General features: G+C 52.4%; 1 protein-coding gene across 11 annotated transcripts in view; it reads right to left on the reverse strand.

Annotated features, from left to right (window-relative positions):
• TCF7 (transcription factor 7) overlaps window positions 1-24,142 on the reverse strand; it is a 53,664-nt gene that overhangs the window by 4,214 nt on the left and 25,308 nt on the right. For 2 of the 11 annotated variants that reach the window (XM_015875889.3, XM_015875888.2), the window contains exons 4-11: window positions 10,002-10,134; window positions 8,522-8,612; window positions 6,546-6,632; window positions 4,839-4,949; window positions 4,554-4,716; window positions 4,105-4,212; window positions 1,803-1,851; window positions 1,018-1,090 (exon numbers count right to left, since the gene is read on the reverse strand). In XM_015875889.3, the coding sequence (XP_015731375.2) occupies window positions 1,018-1,090; window positions 1,803-1,851; window positions 4,105-4,212; window positions 4,554-4,716; window positions 4,839-4,949; window positions 6,546-6,632; window positions 8,522-8,612; window positions 10,002-10,134 (815 nt within the window). Of the gene's footprint in view, window positions 1-1,017; window positions 1,091-1,543; window positions 1,852-4,104; window positions 4,213-4,553; window positions 4,717-4,838; window positions 4,950-6,545; window positions 6,633-8,521; window positions 8,613-10,001; window positions 10,135-24,142 lie in introns of those variants that run through there. The other 9 variants (XM_015875893.3, XM_015875892.3, XM_015875895.3 and 6 more) reach the window with 7 other exon arrangements.

The raw sequence follows: 24,142 nt of genomic DNA on the forward strand, positions 1-24,142 counted from the left end.
TACTGTTGTCCTGTGGTGTGGGAAGCTCAGATGGGAGCTGCTCTCTACAGTTTGCGACCACTGCAGGGAGGACAGAAGCCCTGGAACTGGCAGCAGTGCGTTAGTACAGGCAATTGTGGGAAAGGTGTGTCTGAGTAGTTTGAGAGGCAAAAGTTAAACAAAAAAGCATGCTAAGGTCTACAGACTCAGCAGGCCGCGTTAACTGGAAGCAATGCAGAGAGTTAGAGCTGAAGCTGAATGAGGAGAGTTCAAATGAAGTCACAGAATTGGAATTGCTTGGGTTGGAAGGGACCTTTAAGGCCCAAAGTGAGCAGGGAAACCCACAGCTCCATCAGTGCTCACAGACATGCAGCCTGACTTGGGCTGCTTGCAGGGATGGGGAAACCTCAGCCTAAGGATTCCTCAGCCAAACCTCCTTGCTGATGCCCAGGGCTCTGTGATCCACCAGGCCTGGGAGGCACCCGTCCTCACTGAGCCCACATCATCCATGAGTGACCCAGTGACCCCACACTGGTGGGGATCTGCTCCGGGATTCAGATTTGGATGGACTGAGTGATTTCAGGCTGCAATAAGCACATTCATTTGGGGTCATGCCCTGGAAACCCAAGGTGTGGAACATTTGCAAACCAGCTCCTTGCTTGGGGTTTTCCCACCCCATGCTGGGTGCTGCAAACCAACAAGGTGCACCTCGACATAAATGGTTACCTACAGGGTAAATAGGAAAAACCTCAGGAAAATTAGCAAAGACCTTCACAACTCCCAACTGGCCCTCAAGGGGGGGTTGTAAATGGGTGGAAAGCCCCACACCACGGTCACAGAGGCAGACCTGGAAATAAGCTTTTAACACCAGGGATGCTGATTGGCATCACACAGTCACTGCCCATGGCAGCTCAGGGACAACAGCCCGCATGGGAGCCTGGAGCCCTGCAGGAGCATCCCTGGGTGTGCAGAGGAGCAGAGAGCAGCGCCAGCCCCGCAGCCCAGGAGAACCCCGCGAGGTGGAGATGTGATACACACCTGCACGGGCCGCACCAGTCCGTTTGTTGGTTGAGGCCAAAGCGAGCTCTGCATTTCTTAGGAGAGGCAGGATCTGAACACAGAAGCATGCGTGGCGCAGAATGGGCAAGGCAGAGGCACAGAGAGGAGGAGGAGCAGAAGGAAGAAAAGAGGCAACATCATTTCAGCCGCTTAACACACCACTAACAGACTACAATCCCGAGTTTTGTTTCTGCAACAGAATGGTGGTGGCACCATTTCTCCTGTAAAAAAAGTGATTGTTAGGGGAAAAAAAACACATCAGTGATTGCAGTGCTGGGGGATGGGGGGGGTTGGGAAGCAGCACCCAGCTGGGCTGCAGGACACTGCCAGGAAATTCACAGCTTTTGTGACACCTCCACGTTCCTAAAGGCTGGGAGAGCTGCCAGGTGACAGAGCTGCTGCCTGCTCCGCCAGCCCTATGGCAGCACTGGACAAGGGCACCTTCCTGCCCGCAGCAGCAGTGTGTGCTGATGGGCGCTCACCTGGATGCTCTGCATAACAGCAGTAATGTACACATGCAGATCAGCACTCAACAGTATCTCATCGTTTCAGTTTCCACAAGCTACTCGTGTTCTAATTCAAGCTGATCTGTGAAAAACTGACAGAAATGCTGATTTTCTGTCTCACGAAATGCACAGATCATTGGTTAAGATCGGGAGAATGAAAGAAAATATGGCAAAGCGTGGAAAACAACTGCGTGGGATCACCCGTCCCACACAAAAGTGCCCACCGAGGGCTGCACGGCTCAGCACTGCAGCATTTACCTGAGTTGGAGTCCTGCTGCTTTTCCCGTGTCCGCCTCTTCTTTTTCCCCTAGGAAAGCCAAGGAAAAGCCCATCAGCCCGTGCTCCCAGTGCTGGGGATGGACGGGGCAGAGCTGCTCTGAGCTCTGGGGAATGTACCCAGGGAAATCCCAAAGCCACCAGCAGGGTGAGTGCCCCCACATCCAGCACTGCCGGCAGTAGGGCTCATGTCTACACATCTGCAGGAGCTCAGAGATGGAGCCACATCTCTGCCATCACCCCACTGCATTCTCAGCTTTCCTCCCCCAGCTCAGCCCCCCCATTCACAATGCAGCATGACTAAAGAGCTGCAAGACAGAGCTGCACTGAATGCAGTTCCACACTGGCTCCTCCTTGCAGGACATTGGTTTGAACATCACCCGGCTCTCCTGCTCCATTCGAAGCACTACAGGAGGTTCTGCTTACACAACACAGCACAGATCTCACATTTTCTTCACCCCCCCAACAGCAAAAGAGCGCTAGGCCCAGATTTCCTCCCTGTCGACCTCAGGGAGGAGGGCACCCAGAGGCTGGAGCAAATCTGGCCGCTGTGGGGAGCGCGGCTCACGGGGCTCCTCTGCCCTCTGTCTTTTTGTATGACTTCTTGTGGTTTGAGTGAAGGTGGAAAGCTCTGCGCTGCGGTGAGCTCTTTCTTCAGTGTGGGAGCAACTGTATTTCCTGCCTAATAGCCGAGTCACGTGCAGCAGAGGTGACCTACATTCCTCCTCCTCCTCCTCCTCGCTGGGGCTCCAGATAGAACAGCAGCTCCTGCAGCGACCATGAGACCTGGAGCTGCTCACAACTGGAGGGAGAGCTGCTGTGCTCTGAGCCTGGATGTGTGCTGGCTGGGAAAGAGGAACTCCTGCAAGAGGAGAGAAGCAGGAGGGATGGGATTTCCATGCAGGACATACTTGGCTTGAAGGACAATGATGCCCGGCTCACAGCGCTGCTGCTGCCCTCTAGGGATGCCCATAGAGGAGCACTCCTGGGTGCTGCCCCAGATTCTCCATTGACATCCTGGGTCTCAGACAGCTCTCACCCTGCAAAGCTGCACGTGGAAGCCGAGCTCCCAGCAATTTACTTATTGCTAATTATTACGCCTGTGTAAGGACATTATGATGATTTCTGGCTATTTGAGGATGTTTTGGTTGATTTTGGGCTTTTTGAACAGTGCTTGAAGGAGGGCTCCAAGCACAGCTCCGAGACTGTGGCTGCGAGGGAACCACTGGAACCTGGATGGAGCAGCACAGCCCAGCGACAGGCAGATATTCAACAGCCCTCTGCACCCTGCCCCAGGTCTCTAACGATCTCGTTAGGCAGGGCTCTCTGCATGCGAGATCAAAACAGTTGAGAAAGCCACTAGAAAAAGCTGCATCCCATGCTTCTGCAGCACTGGAAGCTCACTTATTGCCTTGCTATTCTACTATTAACATAGCAAAGAGGGAATGAATTCTCTTCATGCTGACTTCTCAGCGCTCCAGCCCTGCACATTTAGGTGGGATGTGGCACAGAGCAATGGGCAGAGCATGCACGTTGATCTGCTGTCCCTCTCTGCTGCAGGAGCTTTCCTTTTTCTTCCCTTTTGAACATGGATTTTTAATTTTCTTAGCAACACCCTTACTTGGGAATCAGCCTCTCCAAGGAGCCGGGGCCAGCCTGCAAACTGGCAGAGCAAGCAGCGCTGCTGTCTGCACTTACTACAGCTGCATTTGAATACTTTGAACACGGTGTGCTTGGTTTGCTCAGCTGTGGTGGCCCTGTGGGATCAATGTCCCAGCAGGGCAGGTGGTGGCTCTGTGACCATCACCCTGCAGGGCAGCACAGGGAGCCCAGGGCTGGGGCACAGTATTGCTGCCCTATGGATGCAGCCCTATGAGAGGTCCCAGAGTTGGACCGAGCCCCTGCCAGGCTGAGCTCAGCACTCATCTCATGCAAAGCAGCTTCTCTTTTCCTATTTTGCATTTTTAAATCTTATTTTCCACAATTATTATGCTCCTGTCAACAGACGGAGCTTTCCAAACATCATTCAAATCACTTAAAAGTTCTCTTTTTTTCTGGTTCTGTTTCCTTGGTCACTAAACAACAGTGGCAGCTGCAGAGTTACAACATTCGTACCACAGATGAGCCACGTGGAGCAGCCAAAGGGATGTTCAAACCAATAACACAATATTTCTATACACATATTTCTATACAAACCATCCCCACCGAAACAGGATTACCAGGGATAACTGGCACCCGTTTTTCCCCCTCCCTCCATGGGTCATTTTTAGGCAGCATCACTCACGTAGTTGTCCCGTGCGGACCAGCCGGGGTAGAGCTGCATGTGGAGCTGCCGTTCCTTGCGTGCCAGCTCGTAGTACTTGGCCTGCTCCTCCCGGGACAGCGCGTGCCACTGTGGGGACAACACAGCACTGAGCCTGCCCCGCCATGGGGGCAATGCACTGCAGGGTGTGAGGGGAGAGAGAGCATCCCAGAGCAGGTACAAGGGATGGGGATGCTGTACTGGAGCTGCTACAGGTCTTGTAGGGCACCTTGCAGCCACAACATTGCTGTTGGGATACAAGATTTCCCTCCCACTTTTGGGGCTCTCTACCGGCTGCTCACAGCCTGAGGACGTGCAATGCCTCCAACACCCCCAAAATTCCAATCTCCATTAGAGTGATGGGAGAAATTCTCCCCTGCTCCCCTCATGTCCCCAGTCCCAAAACCCTGGGGACCCCCACCTGCCCTTACCCTCCTTCCCAGGATCTGGTTGATGGCCGCGCTCTCCTTCAGCGTGCATTCAGCAATGACCTTCGCCCTCATCTCTTTCATATACAACATGAAAGCATTCAGGGGCTTCTTGATAGTGGGCTTCTTGGCTTCCTTCTCTCTCTTTGGTTCTGGCTGAGGTTTCCTTGGCAAGGACAAAAGGAGCAGTCAGTGCCAGAGCCACTCAGTGTCACTGGATGATCTGTGGGCATCACCCAATGTGACACCAGAGCAATGGCACAGATAGGAGCCCTGACCAGAACTCACATGTTGCGGTCATAGTGCTCCATCTCCTGCTTGCCTGAGTGGGGCACGATGGCGGGGTGTGGGATGCCAGTGGTGTGCATGCCGGAGCCCAGCATCAGCGGGTGAGTGAACCTGCAATGGAGATGGGGTGAGCAGCACTCAATGGGGCAGCGGGGCGCTGGGGGCCGTCCCTTGGTGGCTCTCCGGAGCAGCAGAAGCAGACGGCAAGCAGAGGGCACAGAAAGCAGAACAAGGGCAGAACGGACCCAGGGGGGCTGCACAGGATGGGAGTGGGGCTTTGGCATCACTTTGCTGTTCCCAGCAATGCTGCCGTGCCGCTCCCCAGTGCTTTCAACCTGTGTTTCAGACACTCAGATCTCTGTTGCTGCAATATCTTATTAGTGCTGTAGGAAGAAACAACAAACTCAACCCAACATTTGGATTTGAGAGATTAGGACCACCCCACAGAAAAAAGCATAAGTCTGAACATGAACTAACTGCAACTCTAGGAGGTGCACCTTGCCTGAGCAATGCTCTCCACCAACACAGGATGAGATCATCAGAGGTCTCGCTGCCTTTCAGGCCTCATTAGCTCCCTCGAGCTGCTGAGGGTAAAGCCAGAGCCGCCGGCTCTGCCAGGCCTGCCACGCTCTGACTGCAGCTCAAGAGGGCAGAATTGCCCATGGGAGGTGAACTGCTCGTTAGATATGCTGGCACAGAAAGAAAAGCTGTTTAATTTAATCCACCAGCACAGTCTGATCCTTATCTGGCCAGGTGTACTGCCTGTCTGCAGCAGCGCTGGAAAACCCAGCCCCATGTGAGCGGGAACCCCTGTGCCACACCTGGGGGCTGCAGGGCCCCAAAGGGAACCGACAGCACATCCCTGCCCTGCGCCATCGGGGCTAAAAAAAGTGATGCCCCAAGAGCGAGGTGGGCTGGCAGCACCATCCTGCCCTGCTGCACAGATAGAGGTTTGTGTGGATAGAGGGCTTGCATAGTTTTCCTGTGGGAACCCTTTGCTGACTTCAGGACAACATGAAGCAGAAGCAAAGCTGGTGTGGGAGCAGCCGGAGCAGGGACACGCCACTGCCCTGCCCATCAGCACACCCTGAGGTACCAGGCTCTGAGGCTCCCAGCTATGGGATGCATTCTGCTCCCTGGGACATCAGTGGGGCTGGGGGACCTGTAACCACAAAGCAGACAAACTACGGAGAACAGAGCAGCAGAGATGCAGATGGTGCAGGATTGAGCTCACTGCTTGGGGCTGGCGATGCTGCAGGAGCACAAAGCAGCCCCCAATCCTGCATGGGGCTGGAGCGGGCACAGGGCAGCATGGGGCAGGCATGGGCTGCTGTGTATCAGCTGCAGACCTCAGACTTGTTTAGATGTGACGCCAGCAGCTGCCCACTGCTTGTCCTGCTTTTAAGGCTGAAACCAAGGAAAATGCGCTGCTCTTTGCAAAGCAAAACTCGGCGGTGCATACAACACCATGGTCAGAGATGAGGAGCGATGGGTTTCACCCCTGTTTTCAGTGCTGAGCTGAAGGCAGGCTCTCTGGCTTTGCTTTTTTGACCTGTGCTGATGACAACCCAGTCGCTGAGCATCCTCCCTGGCCGCTCGCTGCTCCCGGGGCCATCCGGGCACTGCCCTGACTGGCTGGGCTGCAAGCTGCTCCCGCACACACTGCAAGCTGCGGGCGCAGAGCCGCTCCCGGCCCCACATACTCACCTGGAGAAAGAAGCCCCAGCAGAAAGCGCTGACGAATACGGCTGTCTAAATCCACATGACGGGAGCGGATAGACAGACTGGCTCTGCCTGGGATCGGGAAGAAAGAGTCTATCAAGTATCCACAGCTGCGTGGCTGTTTCCTAAAGATCCCCTTTCCTAGCGGGGCCTGGAGCAGTGGGGTCCAAGAGGGGGCTCGGTGCCCCTGCTCTGTGCTGCTCTGGGCACTGTGGGGTTTGGGGTCTGCTCAGAGAGCTCCCTGTAGGGGTTGGATCCACACCTGACTCCCCTCCACCCCCACTTTGAGAAACTATCTTGTGTCCTGTTGCAGTGCTGAATACAAAGGTGGGCAGAAGAGATTAGAGATACTGCTATTGCACAGAATAAACTGCTTAAAAAATAAGGAAGGATTGTTTGGCCAAAGAGCTGAAGGCTGCTCAGCACCTCCCTGCCTGGCCCTGGGGGGACGCAGCTCCGCCACCCTGCACTGCCCCCTGAAGTTCGCCTCTGTTTGCAAACAAGCCCAAAGCCGGGTGCTGTGCTTCTTTTAAAGTTGTTTCTAGTGGGAACCGGGCACGCACCAGAGCTGGAGCTGGGAATTGTTTTGAAGATAGTCAAATAAACCTGAAGGAAGTTCCTGGTTGCTCTCAGCAAGGGAAAGCCCCCACGTTTTCATATGGAGATAGCTCCAACACACCTCACTGTGCTCTGTCGGGCTGCCAGGAGATGCTCCCAGCCCAAAACCACAAGTGGAAACCCAGACACCTGGGGAGGGTGAGACGGGATGGCCAAACCCCAAAGCACTGAACCCTTAATGCAGCCACACCGGTGCTGCTCTGCTGTGACATGCAGCACTGCCCTACGAATGGCACCAGCTCCTTCCAGCCCAAAGAACCCGAAGCCTCCTGGTATCATGGGGTGTGTTGTAATCATGGCCCTGATGCACTGTACGGGGCTTTGCAGGGTTTCTGCTCTGCAGAGCTGAACCCACAGCACAGGATGCCCCAGTGGTGGGAGCAGTGCTTGGAAAATGCGATGTATGGGGTGCAGTGGCTGTCACCAGGCTCTTGTCCCCACTGGGGGCAAAGGGCATGGCAGAAGCCACTGGCCGTGTGCACTTCCCTGCTATCCCCATCTCAGCCCTGGCTCTGAGTGCTTTGGGGCTCTTTTCATGAATTTGGGGCAGGCAAGAGCAAGGGGAAAAGCCCTTCCAGACAGCACACTTTGATGCTGCTCCCTGTCCCTATCAGCTGCCACCAGCACAACGTGTGCTGCCAGTGAGCGGCTCCTGTTGCAGCTGCCATGTCCTCAGCACCCAGCCCTGCACAGGGACATGGGCTCCTGCCTCGCCCCGGCCACATGCAGCACACTCACAGCAGTGCCTGTTCCTCCTGAGGATGAATCACATCATACGAGGCATTAAGTCATCGCCCAAGAGGAGCACGTTTAGCACAGAAAGCAAAATGCCATCTCTTTGAAGCCGAACTCTGTATCAGAAGCCTCAGCCTCTGTTTCCTTGTGGTTAAATAACTGGAATATGAAATTCATAAACCAACCAAAAAGAAAAATAAAAAATTAATATTTCACTTTGTGTTTTCATGTTTGGTAACGTGCTTTCACACCTGGACGTCTCCAGAATCACAGGATCATTCAGGTTGGAAAAGATCCCTCAGATCCCAAAGTCCGACCCTACCCCACCGTATCACCAAAGAAGAAACTGTTCCTAACATCCAGCCTGGTGTCTCCATGGCACCCTCCATCACCAGCTGCATAGAGGCTGCCCGCTCTCTGCCCACCTCCTCATGCAGGCAGAGGCAGCACCATCCCAGTTGCAGGCAGAGCCACAGCACAACCTCACAGCTGTTCTGCGACACCGCAGCCCCCCATCCCACATGGAGTGAAGCCCCCTCCCCATCGCTCAGTACATGGAGGGGATACAGGGGGGTCTCAGAGCTGACCCCGCGCATCCCTGCACTCACCATCCCATGGAGGGCGTGATCTGGCCGACCCCAGCTGGGGGGAGCGGGTAGAAGCCGGGGATATCGGAGGTCTGGGAAGGCCGATGCACTGCTGGGAGAAGGGAGGAGGAGGTGAGATGGAGCCAGCACTGAAATGAACCCTCCCAGCCCCATCTTCTCCTCTGTGGGCACTGCTGAGCAGTGGGGGATGCACATGGAAATGCAATGCTGTCCCTACAGTCCTGGCCCATCTGTCAGCACTGGGAGCCTGAAAGCAACCAGGGGGGGATGCTCCATTAGGGATTCTCCACTGGGGAATGCTCCAGCAGCATCAGCACTTGCTCACCCAGCCCAGGAGAAGCAGGGATAGTTCACAGGTAAATTCTTCTGCAGTCTTGGTGCTCTCTGCCCTGCTCTAGGGCCAGCTCCATGTCTCAGCTCTCCAGCCTGGAGCAGCTGAAACCCTGTGCTGGGGCTGCCCAACAGCTGCCTGGGCACCGCCTGCATTTACTGCATGGGTGAGGAGCTGCAGCAGAGCACAGACCCAGAGATCTGGGATATTTGCAGGATTAATGATAAACAAGTATTTGGGAATGACATCACTGGATTCCAGATATCTCAGTAGGTGCTAACTGAACTTGATACATAACTGAACCAAAGGGAAAATGTGACTTAGTGTGAGAATTTACCCACATCTACACTTGGTTAAGACACAGCCCAGAGAGGAACGAAGCCCAAACCTCTGCACCTCTCGCACCTGAGGGATCTCTGCCTCCGCTAACCTGGAAATCTGCACGCTTCCCTTCCAGCTGCTGAAATTGGCGATTTGCTGAGCAAACTGCTAATAGATCTGGTAACTCTTCATGCTTCCCTGCTGAGTTTATGATGCTCGGGTGTCGGACCCAGCAGCTCTGTGGGCTCTGATGAGTCCCACATCCCTCCTGGATACACTGACCCAGCACTGTGAATGTGCTCGCTGCCACCTGAAACCCAGAGCAGCTCTCTGCAAACATCTGAGTGACTCTAACAGATGTGCAGGGATTCTGCTGCACTGACAGGAAGGTTTGATTTCACTCTCAGCCTGCAGCCCACAGGGAGAGGTGGTCAGGGGTGAGCTCCCCTGTGCAAGGCTCAGGTTTGACCTATCCATGCTGTACTTTGGGGGGTTGGCGCGTGCCGGACACGCACACACAGGTCCACCCAGCGCTCAGACACCGATCCTATTTAGTCAAAATATTTCCTGTTTCAAGCATTCATTTTCTCTAAATGACAACCTGACAGCAGTTTGGGTATGAGTCAAAGGAAAGACAACTTTCCATTTTCTGGTTGACTCTCTCACATCGCCCTGCGGGCTCCGCTCCAGCTTTCGGCTCGTGCGGCCACTGTGGCCGTCCTGCTGTGATGTCAGCCCTGGTTGGAGCCCCACAAGCCGTACCCCAAGCGGTGCGCAGTGCTGTGATCTCCACTGAAGATATGGTATGATAAGAGCAATATGGGTTACCTTGCTTCTGGCTGATGTCAGCGGGCAGATGGGGCGAGTGGGAGCCATGGCTGAAGTGGTCGTTGCTGTAGGGGATGAGCGGCGTGAGTGGGTGCACTCCATGGGACGGCTGCACGACAGGAACTTTGTTGGACTGCAAAGAGAAGGGAGGAAAGAGGGGGCTCAGGGCTGTGCTGCTGGAAGGAGGACTGCAGCAACCCCAGCACAGCCACCGCCCTTCTCTGCTTAATGGGCACATCCTGCAAGAGAAGCCCCAGATTAAGCAGAAGCAACAGCTGATGGCGATTGCAGATCAGCCCAAATAACACAAGGCTGCCAAAATCTAGAATTGTTATTTTCTAATTCATCTCCAGTATCATTTATCCCCGGATGAATGCTAACTGCATGTCACCCAACGCATTGCTCCAGTTTTCTGCTGCCCACACACACACACACACACACAGTCCCATGTGCTGCTTTGGTCTGAAGCTGGACTTTCACATCCTGCACATTCACTCTGAAAACTGTGCTCAGGCCTTTGCAGCTGCTCCTGTTAGCAGGACAGGGCTGGGGGGGCAGCAGCCCCTGCTGCACAATGTGGTACCACTGCATGGCAGAGCACGGACCCAGCCTGAAGGGCTGCATAGCTGTGAGCAGTGTTCACACACATGCACACACACCTGTGCACACATCTATGCACTTATCAGTGCACAAATCCATGCTCACACCTATACATACACATATGCACACACTTGTGTGCAAATCCATGCACGTATCATGCACACACTCATGCACTAACCTATCTAGAGAGCAGGGCTGGCAGCTGCTCAGCTCAGCTCCTGTCCTACTGGGGCATCTCCAGAGCACCACTGCTGCTTTCTGACAGCTCATCTCAGACCCCTGGGTTGATTCACCGCTGCCTTTCACTGGGTCACGATTTTGCTCAGACAGAGCAGCGTGCAGCCCTGCTGGCTCCAGGGAGGAACCCTGCAATGGGTTGGAGGTATTTAAGAGTGATGTGAACCAGGTGCATGTTGACTGCATGTGCTGGGATACAGCAGTGACTGTGCCCCCTCCCAGCACAAGCCACTTGGTCCTGCGCTGCCACCAGGTCACTGTGGTACCACCAGGTACCCAAGGTACCAGCAGGCCCCTGAGGTGTCCCAGCTCCCCACATACCCAGCACTGTGCAGGCATGGAGCTGCTGCCCATTGCCCAGGTGGGACTCACTGAGTGCAAAAGAGGAAGGGCCATGAGGAGGCAGCTCCCACTCTGCAGCAGAAAAGTGGCTTCAGCATCTGATGAGCAAGGAGACAATGCAGCCATGCTAATTGTTGAGGGACTAATTGCTGGCAAGGCAAAATGAGGAGACCTCACTGCTTACATGCTGAAATCTGGAAGTGATGGAGGCTCGATGTGAATGGAGGGACTCATTTCTGGCTGAGCAGAACTATTCAGGATTCATCTTTTTTTTTTTATTTTTTAATAAAATGTGGCTTTTTTGTTGGACAAATGGTGATTCGTTGTAACCAGAAGTTCTCAGAAAGCACCTCACGGCAGCAGGTATTTTGACTCATTGTTTCAGATGGAGATATTTCAGCACAGCGCACAGGAACGAGCACTTTGCTGCCTTGCAAGAGTTCAAAGTTTGGAGCCGATGCCAGAAAAATGCAGCAGAGATCAAATGGGAAATGGTTTCAGACTAGGGGAGGGAGATTTGGATTGGATATAAGGAAGGTGTTTGTTACACTAAGGGCAGCGAGGAACAGGTCCCCATCCCTGCAGACAGCCCAGGTCACACTGGGGGGCTCTGAGCTGTGGGTGCTCATTGCTCATTGCAGGAAGAGGGACCAGGTGGCCTTTAGAGGGCTCTTCCAACCCAAACCAAGATATGATTCCATGGTCCTATGATTAAAACCCAGAATTAGTGTGAAATGGCCAATACTAAGAATTTTCATGGACTATAATACAAAAAATATAGGTTTTAGCTGTGAAAATGTTAGAAAAAATACACATGGTTTTCTGCTTGGGTTAATTTAGGAGAAGAAAATGTTTTTTTTTTAAGAAGAAGTGAATTTTTGGTGATGCTGGGCAAAGCACACCTTGCTACAGCTCTAAGCATCCCAGCATCCAGCCAGTGCTGCCTCAGGGCTGGCCCCGGGCAAGATTTTGTATTAAGTTTTGTGTAGAAAACAAATCAGCACTAAACCAAAGCAGCACAACTATGCTGACCCCCCACCATGTGGTACCTGAGGAATGAAGAGCTATGGATGGACTTTGGTGGTTGCCCACTGAGCAGCCAGGTCTCAGTCTGGCCCCGCATTGCACAGGGCTGCCCCTTCCCACCATTTGTTTGTTAAAACAGAAAGAGAGAAAAGAGCAGACAGCTCTTGGAGTGAGCGTGTTAAAGAAGAGCCGACCACACAAACCAAACACAGGAGCTCATCTCACAAGGCCCATCTTGATCAGCTCTGTTGCACACAGGCACAAAGCATCCTTCCTAGGAATGACCCCTCACAGGCATGGGGGGTCCTTACACAAAGGGGACCTGAAACACAAGGGAGACACTGTGGGCCCCATGTGCACTGGGGAAGATGTGCTCTTAAGTGATCCAATGCATGGAGAGGATCCCGTGAACACTGGGTACAGCACGCACACAGGGACCGCATATACACAAGGTGCCCTATGCACACAGGTAACCCCATGTGCACAGGGGACCCTGTCCATATTGGGGACCCCATACGCTTTGGGAGCTATGGGAGGGGGCAGCCCCATGACCCCCCACAGGGGCACCCAGTTCACCTGGCTGGCAGCACCCAGGGCTGTGCAGGACCCGACCCTGCAGTGCAGCACCCGGAGCGCTGTGGTTTGCAGCACCGGAGTGGAGCGGAGCCACAGCGGGGCCAGATCACTCACAGCACCTTCAAACAGTCCCACACAGCTGGCCCCAATAAAGAGAGAAATGACAAAGCTGCACATTCTGGGGCCTGGCCAGGGACTGGTGCTTGGGGTGCATTGGGGTCTGGGCATCCCCAGCACCAAGGAACAGCTCTCAGCAAAGCAATGAGGGGAGCAGCGCTGCGGGCTGCAGCCAGGAGTCAGCCCTGAGTGTTGGCTTCAACGTCACTTCTCAGAGAGAGAGATGAGTCTAGTGTCAGCTATGCAAAACAAAACCTACGGAGTTTGCTGCTGCTGATTCAATGAGGAATTAATTCCTTTTCTCTGCAGAATTAGTCACTGTGCCACAGAGACAGAGGCAACAAGACCCTGTTCTGCAAGCGCTGGGGCCAGCAGCATCTGCTCATTTCTCCTCGCAGCGCTGTTTTTATTTTCTCCTTTCTCACTTTTGCTGCAGTCACATTGCCTCACCACTGCCGCTGCAGAAAGGAAGAAGGGAAAGTTAAAGCCACCCACGTCAGCACTGTCCTCACCCCGGCAGCTTTGGTGTCAGCAGGGCCACGTCGCCCCATGGGGACGGGCACCCGTGGGGACTGCCCCAACCCCGTCCCCATCTCATGGCGCACACAGCATCACAGTCACAGAACCACAGGGGCAGGAAGGGAGCTCTGCAGATCCCCCAGTCCAGCCCCCACTTGAGAGTCTCTGGGCTCTCTCCAGCAGTTCCCCATCTGCCTGCAGCTGGGGAGCCCCTCACTCAGGGCAGAGCAGAGGGAAGGAGACCCTCCCTCTCCTGCTGGCCACACTGTGTGCCACACATCCCAGGGCACCATTGGCCTTCTTGGCCACAAGGGCACACTGTTGGCTCATGGTCAATTGTTGGTCGATCACTGGTCAACTGTAGGTCAAATACTGGTCAACGACTGGTGAACTGCTGGTCAGTCACTGGCCACCAGGACATCCAGGTCCTCCTCCAGCAGCCTCAGCCTATACTGATGCATGCAGTTATTCCTCATCCTGTGTTGCCTACGGAGGGAAGTACACATTGGATTCCTTCAGAGCCATTACTTCTGCATGCAGATAGCAACAAAGGAGCTCTGTGGAGAAGGACAGGGAAATAACTTCAACAATTTCTGAAGCCCCGATGACTTGCTGGTTGCAGATCTGGGACCTGGCCTGGTGCTCTGTTGGCATGAGAGCCTCACGATCCCCAGAGGAGCTGCAGATGCTCAGCACAGGGTCCCACTGCTGCTGCTGGCTGTAAGTAGCAAGGGTTATTGTTTTTAAGTTCAGCTCTGTGGGGAAATGGCTGAGCTTTACACCGTTTACGGGCACAGGAAGAGCCGTTTCACTTCTCAAGTATTTATCTTCTAAGAGAAAGATGTAGGTGGTTCTTCATGAAAAAAATAAAGGCATGGAAAAATAAAATTAAAAGTGCTCTTGGGGTGACAGAGGGCAAACGTGGAGGTGATTATGCCCCAAACCACAGAAATCCTCCAAAAAATGAATGTGTGGCATCACAGCCTGAGGATGCCATCCCTGCTCCCTACCCCTGCTGGCTGCCCTGACAGCCCCCAGCATTCAGCTGCATGGGACGACTGCAGGGGCAGCACAGCTGGCTGCAGCCCAGCACCAAACCCTGGGTCTGTCCCTGCCATTGGCTCCCCACCCCCCTCCAGCCCTGGGACATGTCCCCACGGGGCTCCATTCCGCTGCTCTCCGCAATGCAGTTCTGCGAATGGGGCCGGGTGCTGCAGGGCCAGTGTTATCAGTAACCCACCATGGCTGCAGAGGTGAAGGCACGGCCGTGACCCCCGTGCTGATACCATCTGACCTCCTTTAGCTTCTTGAAGGCGAGCAGTCGCACCAATACCCAGAATTAATCAGGAAAATGTCCAAGGGGGGGTGAGGGAGGAGAGCGCAGCACAAGTGTCCGTGACAAACCATTGGCAAAACCTGGACCCAAATGCATCCATGTCCTACAGCAGTGCCCAAGGTGGGGCCGGACCACAGGAACCCCATGGCCCCAAAGTGCCAGCCATGCAGCAGCTGCCCGCTGCCATCCCCTGGGCTCTCCCGCAGGGCTGCAGCTACATGGCTTTGTGCTTCCTTTCCCCTTAAAGGTGAAAACAAAAACATTTACTTGAAAGAGGGGAATTAAGAACAGAAAACACACAGAAACTCACACACAAAACTCGGATGTGACTGAAGACGTTTCAATTCCCCCAAGATCAGAGGGGTGAAACCTGCCCCTCTGCACTGAGAGTGGCCGTGCCGGTGTCACCGCAGCACCCACACCCTGCGTCCTTGTGCTGGGTGCTGTGCTGCTGGGCAATGGTGTGTTGCTACTGTGTTATGCACTGCTGTATTGTGTTATGCTATATGTTATGTTATGTTATGCTATATGTTATGTTATGCTATATGTTATGTTATGCTATACGTTATGTTATGCTATATGTTATGTTATGCTATACGTTATGTTATGCTATATGTTATGTTATGCTATACGTTATGTTATGCTATGTGTTATGTTATGCTATATGCTATGTTAGAGCCTATGTCATGTTGTATGTTGTTGTTCCATGTTATGCTATGCTATATGTCATGCCGTTATGCTATATTAATACATGTTAGGCTTTGTTATGCTATACTATGTGTTTATATATAACACTATGCTATGTTATATGTTATGCTGTGCTATGTTATGCAATGCCATATGTTAAATGGGCAGCCTGGGCTGCTGGTTGGCGACCCTGCACATAGCAGGAGGTTGGAACTGGGTGATTATCGTGGGCCTTTTCAACCCCGGCCATTCTATGATTCTCTGTGCTGTGTGATGCCATATGTAATACATGATATCACGCTATGTTGAGCTGTACCACACCATGCCATGCTATGCTGGGCTGAACTACATTTTCTTCCAGTTCCCTTCCATTCTCAAAGCCTGGTGCTGGGGCAGTCACTGATCACAGCAACTCCAAAGTCCCTCGTGCTGTCTGACAGCGAGTCCCCAACTCAGCAGCTGTGCTGCAGGGAACATCAGCTGCAGCAGCACCCATGGCAATGCTTACACACACTGATGGCTCCCACTGCATGTGGCTGCCACAGCCACGCACTCACAGGGCAGACACTGTGGGACTGACATGGCTGTGCCCACGTGTGTACAATGGCTCATTAGCAGATAACATGGTGTAAGCGAGGATGATCATTTGTAAAAGTTATCATCTCTCTCTGCTACACGTATCACTGCTACGGTGAAATCCTTTGATACTTATAGGGATGGTAAATGCAGGATGGGCAGGCTTAGGAGCGGCTGCTGTCCTCATGCTCACATTGCTGCTGCTGAACCCAAGTGGATTTTTTGGAGGGGGACAAGAACTCCTTGGATGGGATGAAGGACCCCACATAGGGCGGCTGCCCCAGGCCAGGTCTGCAGATCTGCACTAACGCTTATTTCCCTTCTTCTCCATGAAGCAGAGGGAAATAATCCTCCCTGGAGCCAAAGGGAGCTCCCAGGGATGCCCACAGCCATATAGCAATAGCAGTGCTGCTCACTGCTCGCTCTTGAGGGTGACATGTTGACAAAGAATGCTACAGCCACTAATCCGGGATGATGCTGCATGTCTGGCTGGGAGAAATCCCCCTGTTCTTGACAGGAGGAATTAGTTCCATAACGCTTAATGCCCCTTCTCCCTCTGACAGCCAGCAAGTGTTACAGCGCAGGGCAAAATAAACACTTTAATTCCAATGTGGCATTTATCTTCCAGCCGGGTTCTGGAGAGCCCCCGACCCACAGCACAGCCCACTGCCCCGTCTGGGCCCTTCTCTGATCTCTTCATGTGCACAGCCGCACTAAAACCTGGGCTTGGTGGATTTGCATATGATTAGGCAGCGGGGAGAATTAATAGGGAATTGAATGGGTTTCTTCTCTGCCCATCTCATGTTTATATGAGATTAAAAAGAAGTGATTTTTTTTTTTAATTACTGTAAAGATGTATTAAATATTATTTAACCTTTTTTTGCTGTGGGGAGGGAAGCAGACAGAGAGAAGAAACAAACTTATCCATATGGTAATGAATGCCTCCTATCGTGGGAAGCAAATATCACTGTAATTAGGATTAGACAGGACTCCTAATTAATCTCGTCTTGCCACTTGACTTCTGGAAGTTCCTTAACTGTTACCTCCAACAAAACGGAGCCCAGGGAGCAGCTCATCCCCCAGGCTGCCTGGCCAAGGTGGTGGGATGAAGGGGCACGTGGCCCCACGGGCTCAGTTTCAGCACAGCCCTGCAATACGGAGCAGGGACACACGAGGACACCTCCGCCCCACGCCTCAATGCTGTTCTGTGCTGTGCGATGGCACAGATTGCCACGGGTGGAACGGAGCCGCGTGCAGCCCAGCTCAGCTCTCGGCTTTTGTCACAGCCTGTTTTTCAGGTATTGAGATGCGCAGACCATTGCATCAGATTTTACAACGTGAGTGGATGCTCATGTGATTATTTCCATCTTTGGGACTCCAGGGTGGAAAGCAGACTTTGGACTTCAGACCCTGCTGGAGGTCTCGTGCTCTATTTCTGGTGCTGTGGCTACATACAGCACAAGGTGATGCCATCAAAGGGAGCTGCCACTCAAACCAGCAATGAAACACAGCAAACCACAGCTCTTCCTCGTGCTGTGCTACATAATAAAACACAAAGGAATGCTGCTGCAGGTAGGGGAGCAACTCAGCCTGCTTCTCCCAACACCCCCAGGAAGTGTTTGGCCACAGCTTGATGTGAATGACAGCCTGGGATAACACTGGGACAGATACCACCGTCACTTGGAAACCAGAGACCACAGAGAGTGTGCCCAGCACTGGGTTGAGCTCCCAGCCAGTGATCAGATGCTCACGAGGCAGCAGTGATCAAAGGCTTCACGCAGATAAAATGAGAAAGTCACAATTTCACATGGTTTTGATGAGAAAAATAATGGATGAAACTTTGCTCTTTCAACTTGGTTTTGCTTTGAGTTTGGGCTCTGGCTGCTTCCGAAAAGCGATGGGTGCAGACCCATGAGACATGAGGACACAGATTAACGCTGCAGATCTCACTATGGGATCTGCCTGCTTTGGGAGCAGGAATTTTATGCAACGTTATCCATTTTCATAAAAAAATGCAACTTATGGAAACCACAGCTCTCGGTGGGATGCAGTTTTGCCCAGGCACGATGGTTTGGGTCCTGTTCTGTGCCTGCTGCTGCCAAGAGGCACGAGCTCCTGGCACAGACCCTTCCCAGCCAGCCCCTGACTCACACAGCTGCCCAACCGCAGCTGTTCTGCAGCACAGCCCTCGTGTTTCACTCCCTCGCAACGTCCTCTGCCTCATTACGATAATTGACAGCAGCATTTGCTGAATGATGAAACCGAGGTTACGCAGAGCATCAATTACACTACAAAACACAGCCGCCACACCTCTGTGCACGCTGCCTCCGCACAGCCAGAGTGCAATATAGGAGTGCAGGAGCGAGCCAGGTCCTGGCAGGATGTCTGTGTGTGTCCCAGGCTGGAAATGAAAAACTGCTGCTGCTCCCAGGACAGGGACCTGCACAGCAGTGTCCTCTCAAAGGACCCTGCCCCATCCAACCCAGCCCTGCAATAGTATCTCCTCACAACCAATGCTGTATCCAATTAAAGCACTGTTCCAATTGTTTCGGGATTGACATTTTTCCATGTAAAGTCTGCAATTCAGAAATAAAGCCGTCTATCTCACAGCCATCATCTGAGCTGCTGAGAACACAATGAGTAAAAACCATACGGATTACAGAGGATTACATGTTTTCACACTTTTCTTTTTGGTTCTCACTGAGCTGCTACACAGAGGAAGCAGTTTGTAAAGCACACTCTTCCCCTAACACTGAACCTGTGAGCATCCCAGCACAGAGCAGACCTCAGCCGCAGTGCTGGGTGACACAAAGCCCCGGGGAAGCCAGCAGCTGGGAGCACTGAATGCAGGGCTTCAGCACAACAGCAACAAGATATTGAAGCATACAGGACACTTCTCTACAGCAATCCTTGTCAGAGTCAACCAGAGACTTTCCACTGCTCTGTTTCTCTGAGGGACACGTGCTTCTGAGTGCAGAGGCAGGATTTAAATTGGATATTAGGAGGACATGGTGAGGGGCTGGCACTGCTGCTCTGAGCTGTTCTGCCCCAGCCCCAGAGGTGCCTGCAGCCATGGGCACCTTCCAGCCCAACCACGCTGTGAATCTGGTTCTGTGATCATTACGGACCCTTCCAACCCAATCCATTCTACAATTCAATGACTTTCTCCAGCACTGGCACACATTCCTTCAGGTTTATAGGGGAAATAGGGAGAACACCCTATGCTGGCAGCCTGGCAGTCTGCAGGTATTTGATCTGCAGCATCCTGTGCATAAATGCACATAAACTCACAGCACTTTTAATTTGGTGCTCTAGATTCACAGCGAGGTGTGGAGCAGAAGCGCAGCCTCTAGATGGAGCAGAGCACAGCTCCTGAGCCAGCAGACAACACCAGCATGACCACCACGTCTGCCACATGCTGCAGTGCTTCAGGCTCTCACTCATGGCAGGAGCCCATTTGATGCTGGACCCTTACAGATGTTGGCACAGCTGTTGGGGTGCAGGACACGTCCCACTGCAGCACATCACCTGGGGCGTCCCATGAGAGCAGTGCTTGGTGCTGTCTTATCTCTACATCCATCTCAATGCCTCCGTGCAACCTTCCCACATTTGCACTGGGCTGAGTTCAGCCCAAGGATTTAACATGACAGTGTTTAACTGGAAGGTGCCTGCCGGGGTGGAGCCCTGTTATCTCCTGCATCTGAGCAGGCTCACTGCTGCTGTGATGCTCACAAAGCACACTGTAAATACAGCTCAAAGCAGGGCATTTTGTATAGAATGAAGGCCAACGTTACATGTTTTGTATTAAAAAACCCAACTATTTCTAAATATACAGCCACTATACATAAATTTTAGGCATTAAAGCAATATCTGTACCAAAATATGCACTGCTGCCATTGCCAGGCTAGGGATGTAGAGCAAAACCAAGGAGGGCAGCCTGGACGTAGGGGTCAGATCTATTGGACACAACCCACCTTTTCTATATATAAAAATAAAGTATTAATATTCTGAATTACTATAATTTGTGTTTGGCATTAATGAATCATAATTATTCAGCCGAAAACAAATTGTAGTCTGGGATTTAATCCCTGCTATCTACTTATCTACTCTATCTACTGTAACCAGCTCCCAGTGATGGCAGAGCTGCCCAGCCATCAGACCCACAGGACTGATGTGCTGCTCTCCTTTCCCATGGGTGCTCTCTGGATCCCTGCAGTGCTGTCACACAGCGTCCCAGGGCTAAATGCAATGACATCTGTCAGTGGCTGCAAACCTTCTCTGGTGCTTGCCCCCTGCTGTAAGCCCGATAAGCTGTGGTTGGGGTTTGCTTTCAGCCCGGTGCTGAGCCGTGGAACAGAGCTGATGTGAACAGGAGCGATGTGCTCGGGAGGAGCTGAGCAGAGCTGGTGCTGCCTGCAGACAGCCCATGTTCCAAAAGGAAGGGGCGGGTTTCACCGCAATGGAAGAGGCTGTGTAATTATGGGATGGCAGCAGATTCAGGACAGGGAAAGCCAACTCCAGTAGCAGGGAATAAGAACCTCCACTCTGTGCATGGGTGGCAAAGGGCGATGGCCAACGGCTGCACGCACACAGTGACCAGCCAGGGCTGTGCTGGACCCCCATCTCACAGAGCAGAACACACTTTGCCTTTTTCTCACTGTGGGCACAGCTGTGGTGCATCCCTATGGCACAAGGAGCCCTGCAGCCATGCTGCTGTCCCTGCATTGGGCTTCACCTCCCGAAACACACTGAGCCTGTTGGTGGCTGCCAGCTGCCAAAACATCTTCACAGCATTTCCTTTTAGGACTCAGGTCTCACTGGCAGCTAATTAGCTTTATGCTAATGGCCAAGCCTGAGCTCAGCATAGAATTCCTGCTCCCAAACCCAACATGTGCAGGGCACAGACAGCAGGAGCTGGGCAAGCAAAGCCAATTCCTCTCAGACTCTGGAGGTACACTGCAGATGCACGATGCAGACGTAAAGGAATCTGTCATAAACAATCCTTCAGCCTGGCCATGCAGGGCGGTGCTTGCTCACGCTGTTTTCCATGTGATCCTGCAGCACAACCGGGTTATGGCACCCAGCACCAGGCAGCACCCAGGGGTGCGTGCACTCTGCTGCATGGGAGCTGTGCCAGGAGGGATGGCACTAGAAGGAAAACAATACTACAGCATTTGTAAATTCAACACAGAGGCAGCCTGAGTCCCAAGGTGACCAGGAGCAGCCTGTGGACTTCCAGCCCATGGCAAGGAGTGGGATGATGGGTGGGATCGGGCGGGGGGCTTGGGGCCACCAGTGGGGTTCCACATTTTGCAGGGCACTAAAGGAACATGTCAGTGAGCTCAGGAGCTCTGAAGGGGCCTATTTGTAAAATGGAAAGAAATAGAAATAAAAGAATTAAACAACACAAATGGCAGCCAACAGACTGCTCACCTAGCATTTTCCCACCTCGGGCAGGAGCTCTGATTAATGCTAATTAGCTTATCTTCACATTAGATCCTGATGATTCATCACTTACTACCCTAGGAATTATGACGCACTGGGGAGAGATATATTTGTAGATTCCATGGGTGTATGCCATGTCTGGAACACTTAAATGATTTTGGCATGAAAAGGGACCAACCACAAGCCCAGCTAATCAAACCAGCGTTTCTCAACCTACACCTTCCAGTAGTTATAAAGAAGATGTAGAGCGAAGACAAGACGATGGCACTGAAGATGAATTTATCTGCTCATCTGTGCTGTACAATCTCTCCAGAACAAAGGGCCCTATGGGCACCCTGCCAGCAGCCTGTGGCTGCTCCTCGTTTGCATATAAATTTAAAAAGAATTTTAATCAGTGTTAAATGCACATGATTATTTTTTATTTATAGCTGAAAGTAGGTGTACACGGTGCTTCATGAAACACAATGAAAAGAAGGAGCACCTTTGGGAGCCTGAATGGGGATGGATGGGAGAAGATATGAGTGCTGCTCTGTGCAATGGGACAGGGCTCTGTGGGCACTGCAGGGATGGGAGGATGTTATGTGACACTGGGCTGGGAGGATGCTCTGCCATCCAGATGTGTAGGGATGGCTGCTGCCCTGCATGCATGGCTCTGGAAAGGCAGAGCAGTGCTTCCCTGTGGAGCTTTGCTGAGGGGCCGTGACATGGGGACACGGAGGTGTGGGTGGGCTGTGCCTTACGTCACTTTGTGTTCGGCTGCATGCAAACAGCCTGGAGCTGCTCGTGTTCTTCTGATAGGTTTTGAACTGCTGATTACATAAATCCCAAAGCTCCTTTTTATATGTAAAACAGGAGTAGCTGTCATAGCCAGATTTCTGCAGTGTTTGTCACCAAGCTGCAAAGAAGGAGAGGTCACCTCCTGTGCTCCCAACACCTGCCGGCTGCCTGCACTGAAAGCAGGGGAGGAAAAAGCTGCCTTCTGCTCCAAAGACTCAGCTATCTTTCAAAAGCAATGCGGAGTCATGATACAGAAGAGATCAAAGAGTTACCTGTGATCTTTAGAGCTATTATTGGATACTGTACCTCCTCGCTCAAAACATTTTTACCTCTGCTGGAATCCAGAAGAATTTCCTCCGAAATAGATCCCTGCTCCACTGCTGAGCTGCAACCCATCAAAGCACCTCATTTACAGAGGGTTAATTAAGGAAACTGTTCTAGCTCAGTCATCTCATGGTGATGACATCAGATACGCTTCCCTGAAGCCTGTTTTTTCCAAGGAAGACTTTTGTCAGACCACGCAGCTCCGGTACCAGTTGTTGCTTTATGCCCATGACGGCAGCCCAGGCAATGAGGGCAGGACCCACTGCTTGGGAAAGCTTCCCCAGTGACCACAGCACTTTGCCTTCTGTCCCGCCTCGTGGTGAAACACCAGCTTGAATTAAACCCTATATTTGGAGAACCCCACACCCAACCAATATTTTTCCATATATCAAATATAACAGCACATATCCTTCAGGCCCTGCTGAATGCATTCCTTGCTCTTGGCCACCTCTGTTTGCCATCTCACAACTTGCTCCAGCCCTAATTCTGGCTGTGTGCCCCTCCAGGAGCCCCAGCCACAGCTCATCCCAAACCCAGCACCCCAGGGACTCCAGATCTTGTTGCAGGCAGCTTGAACACAGCTCAGGCTTTTATGGTTTGGATGAGAGCTTTGGTTAAGGTTAATATATGACAACAAGAGAGGGGTGGTTTTGGGACTGGAGTAGGTGTTGGGGTTGTAATCCAGGTAAACTCAGGATGAATCTGTGTCACGGGAAGGTTCAGCAGAGGCTCATAAGCAAAAAAACGGGGAGAGGACATGGAGCTCTCCGAGCTCATTTTCTCCTGAGACAGGTGATGGTAAATGGTGCTGTCCCAGAGGGCAAACTGCACCAAAACTGAAAGCTTGTGTTGAGTGAACCCATGACTCCTTTGAAAACTGGGGTCACTGAGAGTCCCAGGAGTCCCCAGCTGACCCCAGACATAGCCATGCTCATTCTGCCTTAAGGTCTCTACCACACATACCTTAAACCAAACACGTGCCTTATCCTAACTCAAAAACCAATTTCCCATTTCTACTAAATTGTACATTCAAGGAAAATCGTCCCAAAATTGCTGCCTGGTGGAAACAATCGTGTCCTGGTTCTCCAAGAGCAGCTGATGCTCTGCATTCGGATCACTGAGGGTCTCAGCACCGATGAAGAATGCAGAGTACATGAGAATGAGAAACTGCATGTGAAATCCATTTCCTTCAGGGCAGACTGACTGACCTGTGAAACCCACACATGTTGTGTTACAGACTGTAATCCTCAACACTGAGGGAGGAATCAAAAGTAAAAGCAGTTCTGTATGTTTAAGGCAATTCTCGCACCCATCCCATTAATGCACAGTAATAGACACATCCAAGCACCCTTTGCGAAGGACAAGGTAACCTCCCCAGAGCATTGCTCCCATCCCATTGACTCTTGCCCTACAAACCCAGCTCCCCAGCTGGGGCTCAGCACCATGTGCCCACAGGGTGCATCCCAGGCACAACTTGGGGGCCACAGCCTTCTCCCCACCAACACAGCGGCTTCACAGACAGAAATGGCATAAGGAAATCACCCTGACGGAGCTCTTGGGTGTGCGTTTATCTGCATCT

This window comes from Coturnix japonica, unplaced genomic scaffold, assembly GCF_054131305.1.
Source record: "Coturnix japonica strain WE unplaced genomic scaffold, WE-NBRP24 Scf048, whole genome shotgun sequence".
Taxonomy (NCBI): Eukaryota; Metazoa; Chordata; class Aves; order Galliformes; family Phasianidae; genus Coturnix; species Coturnix japonica.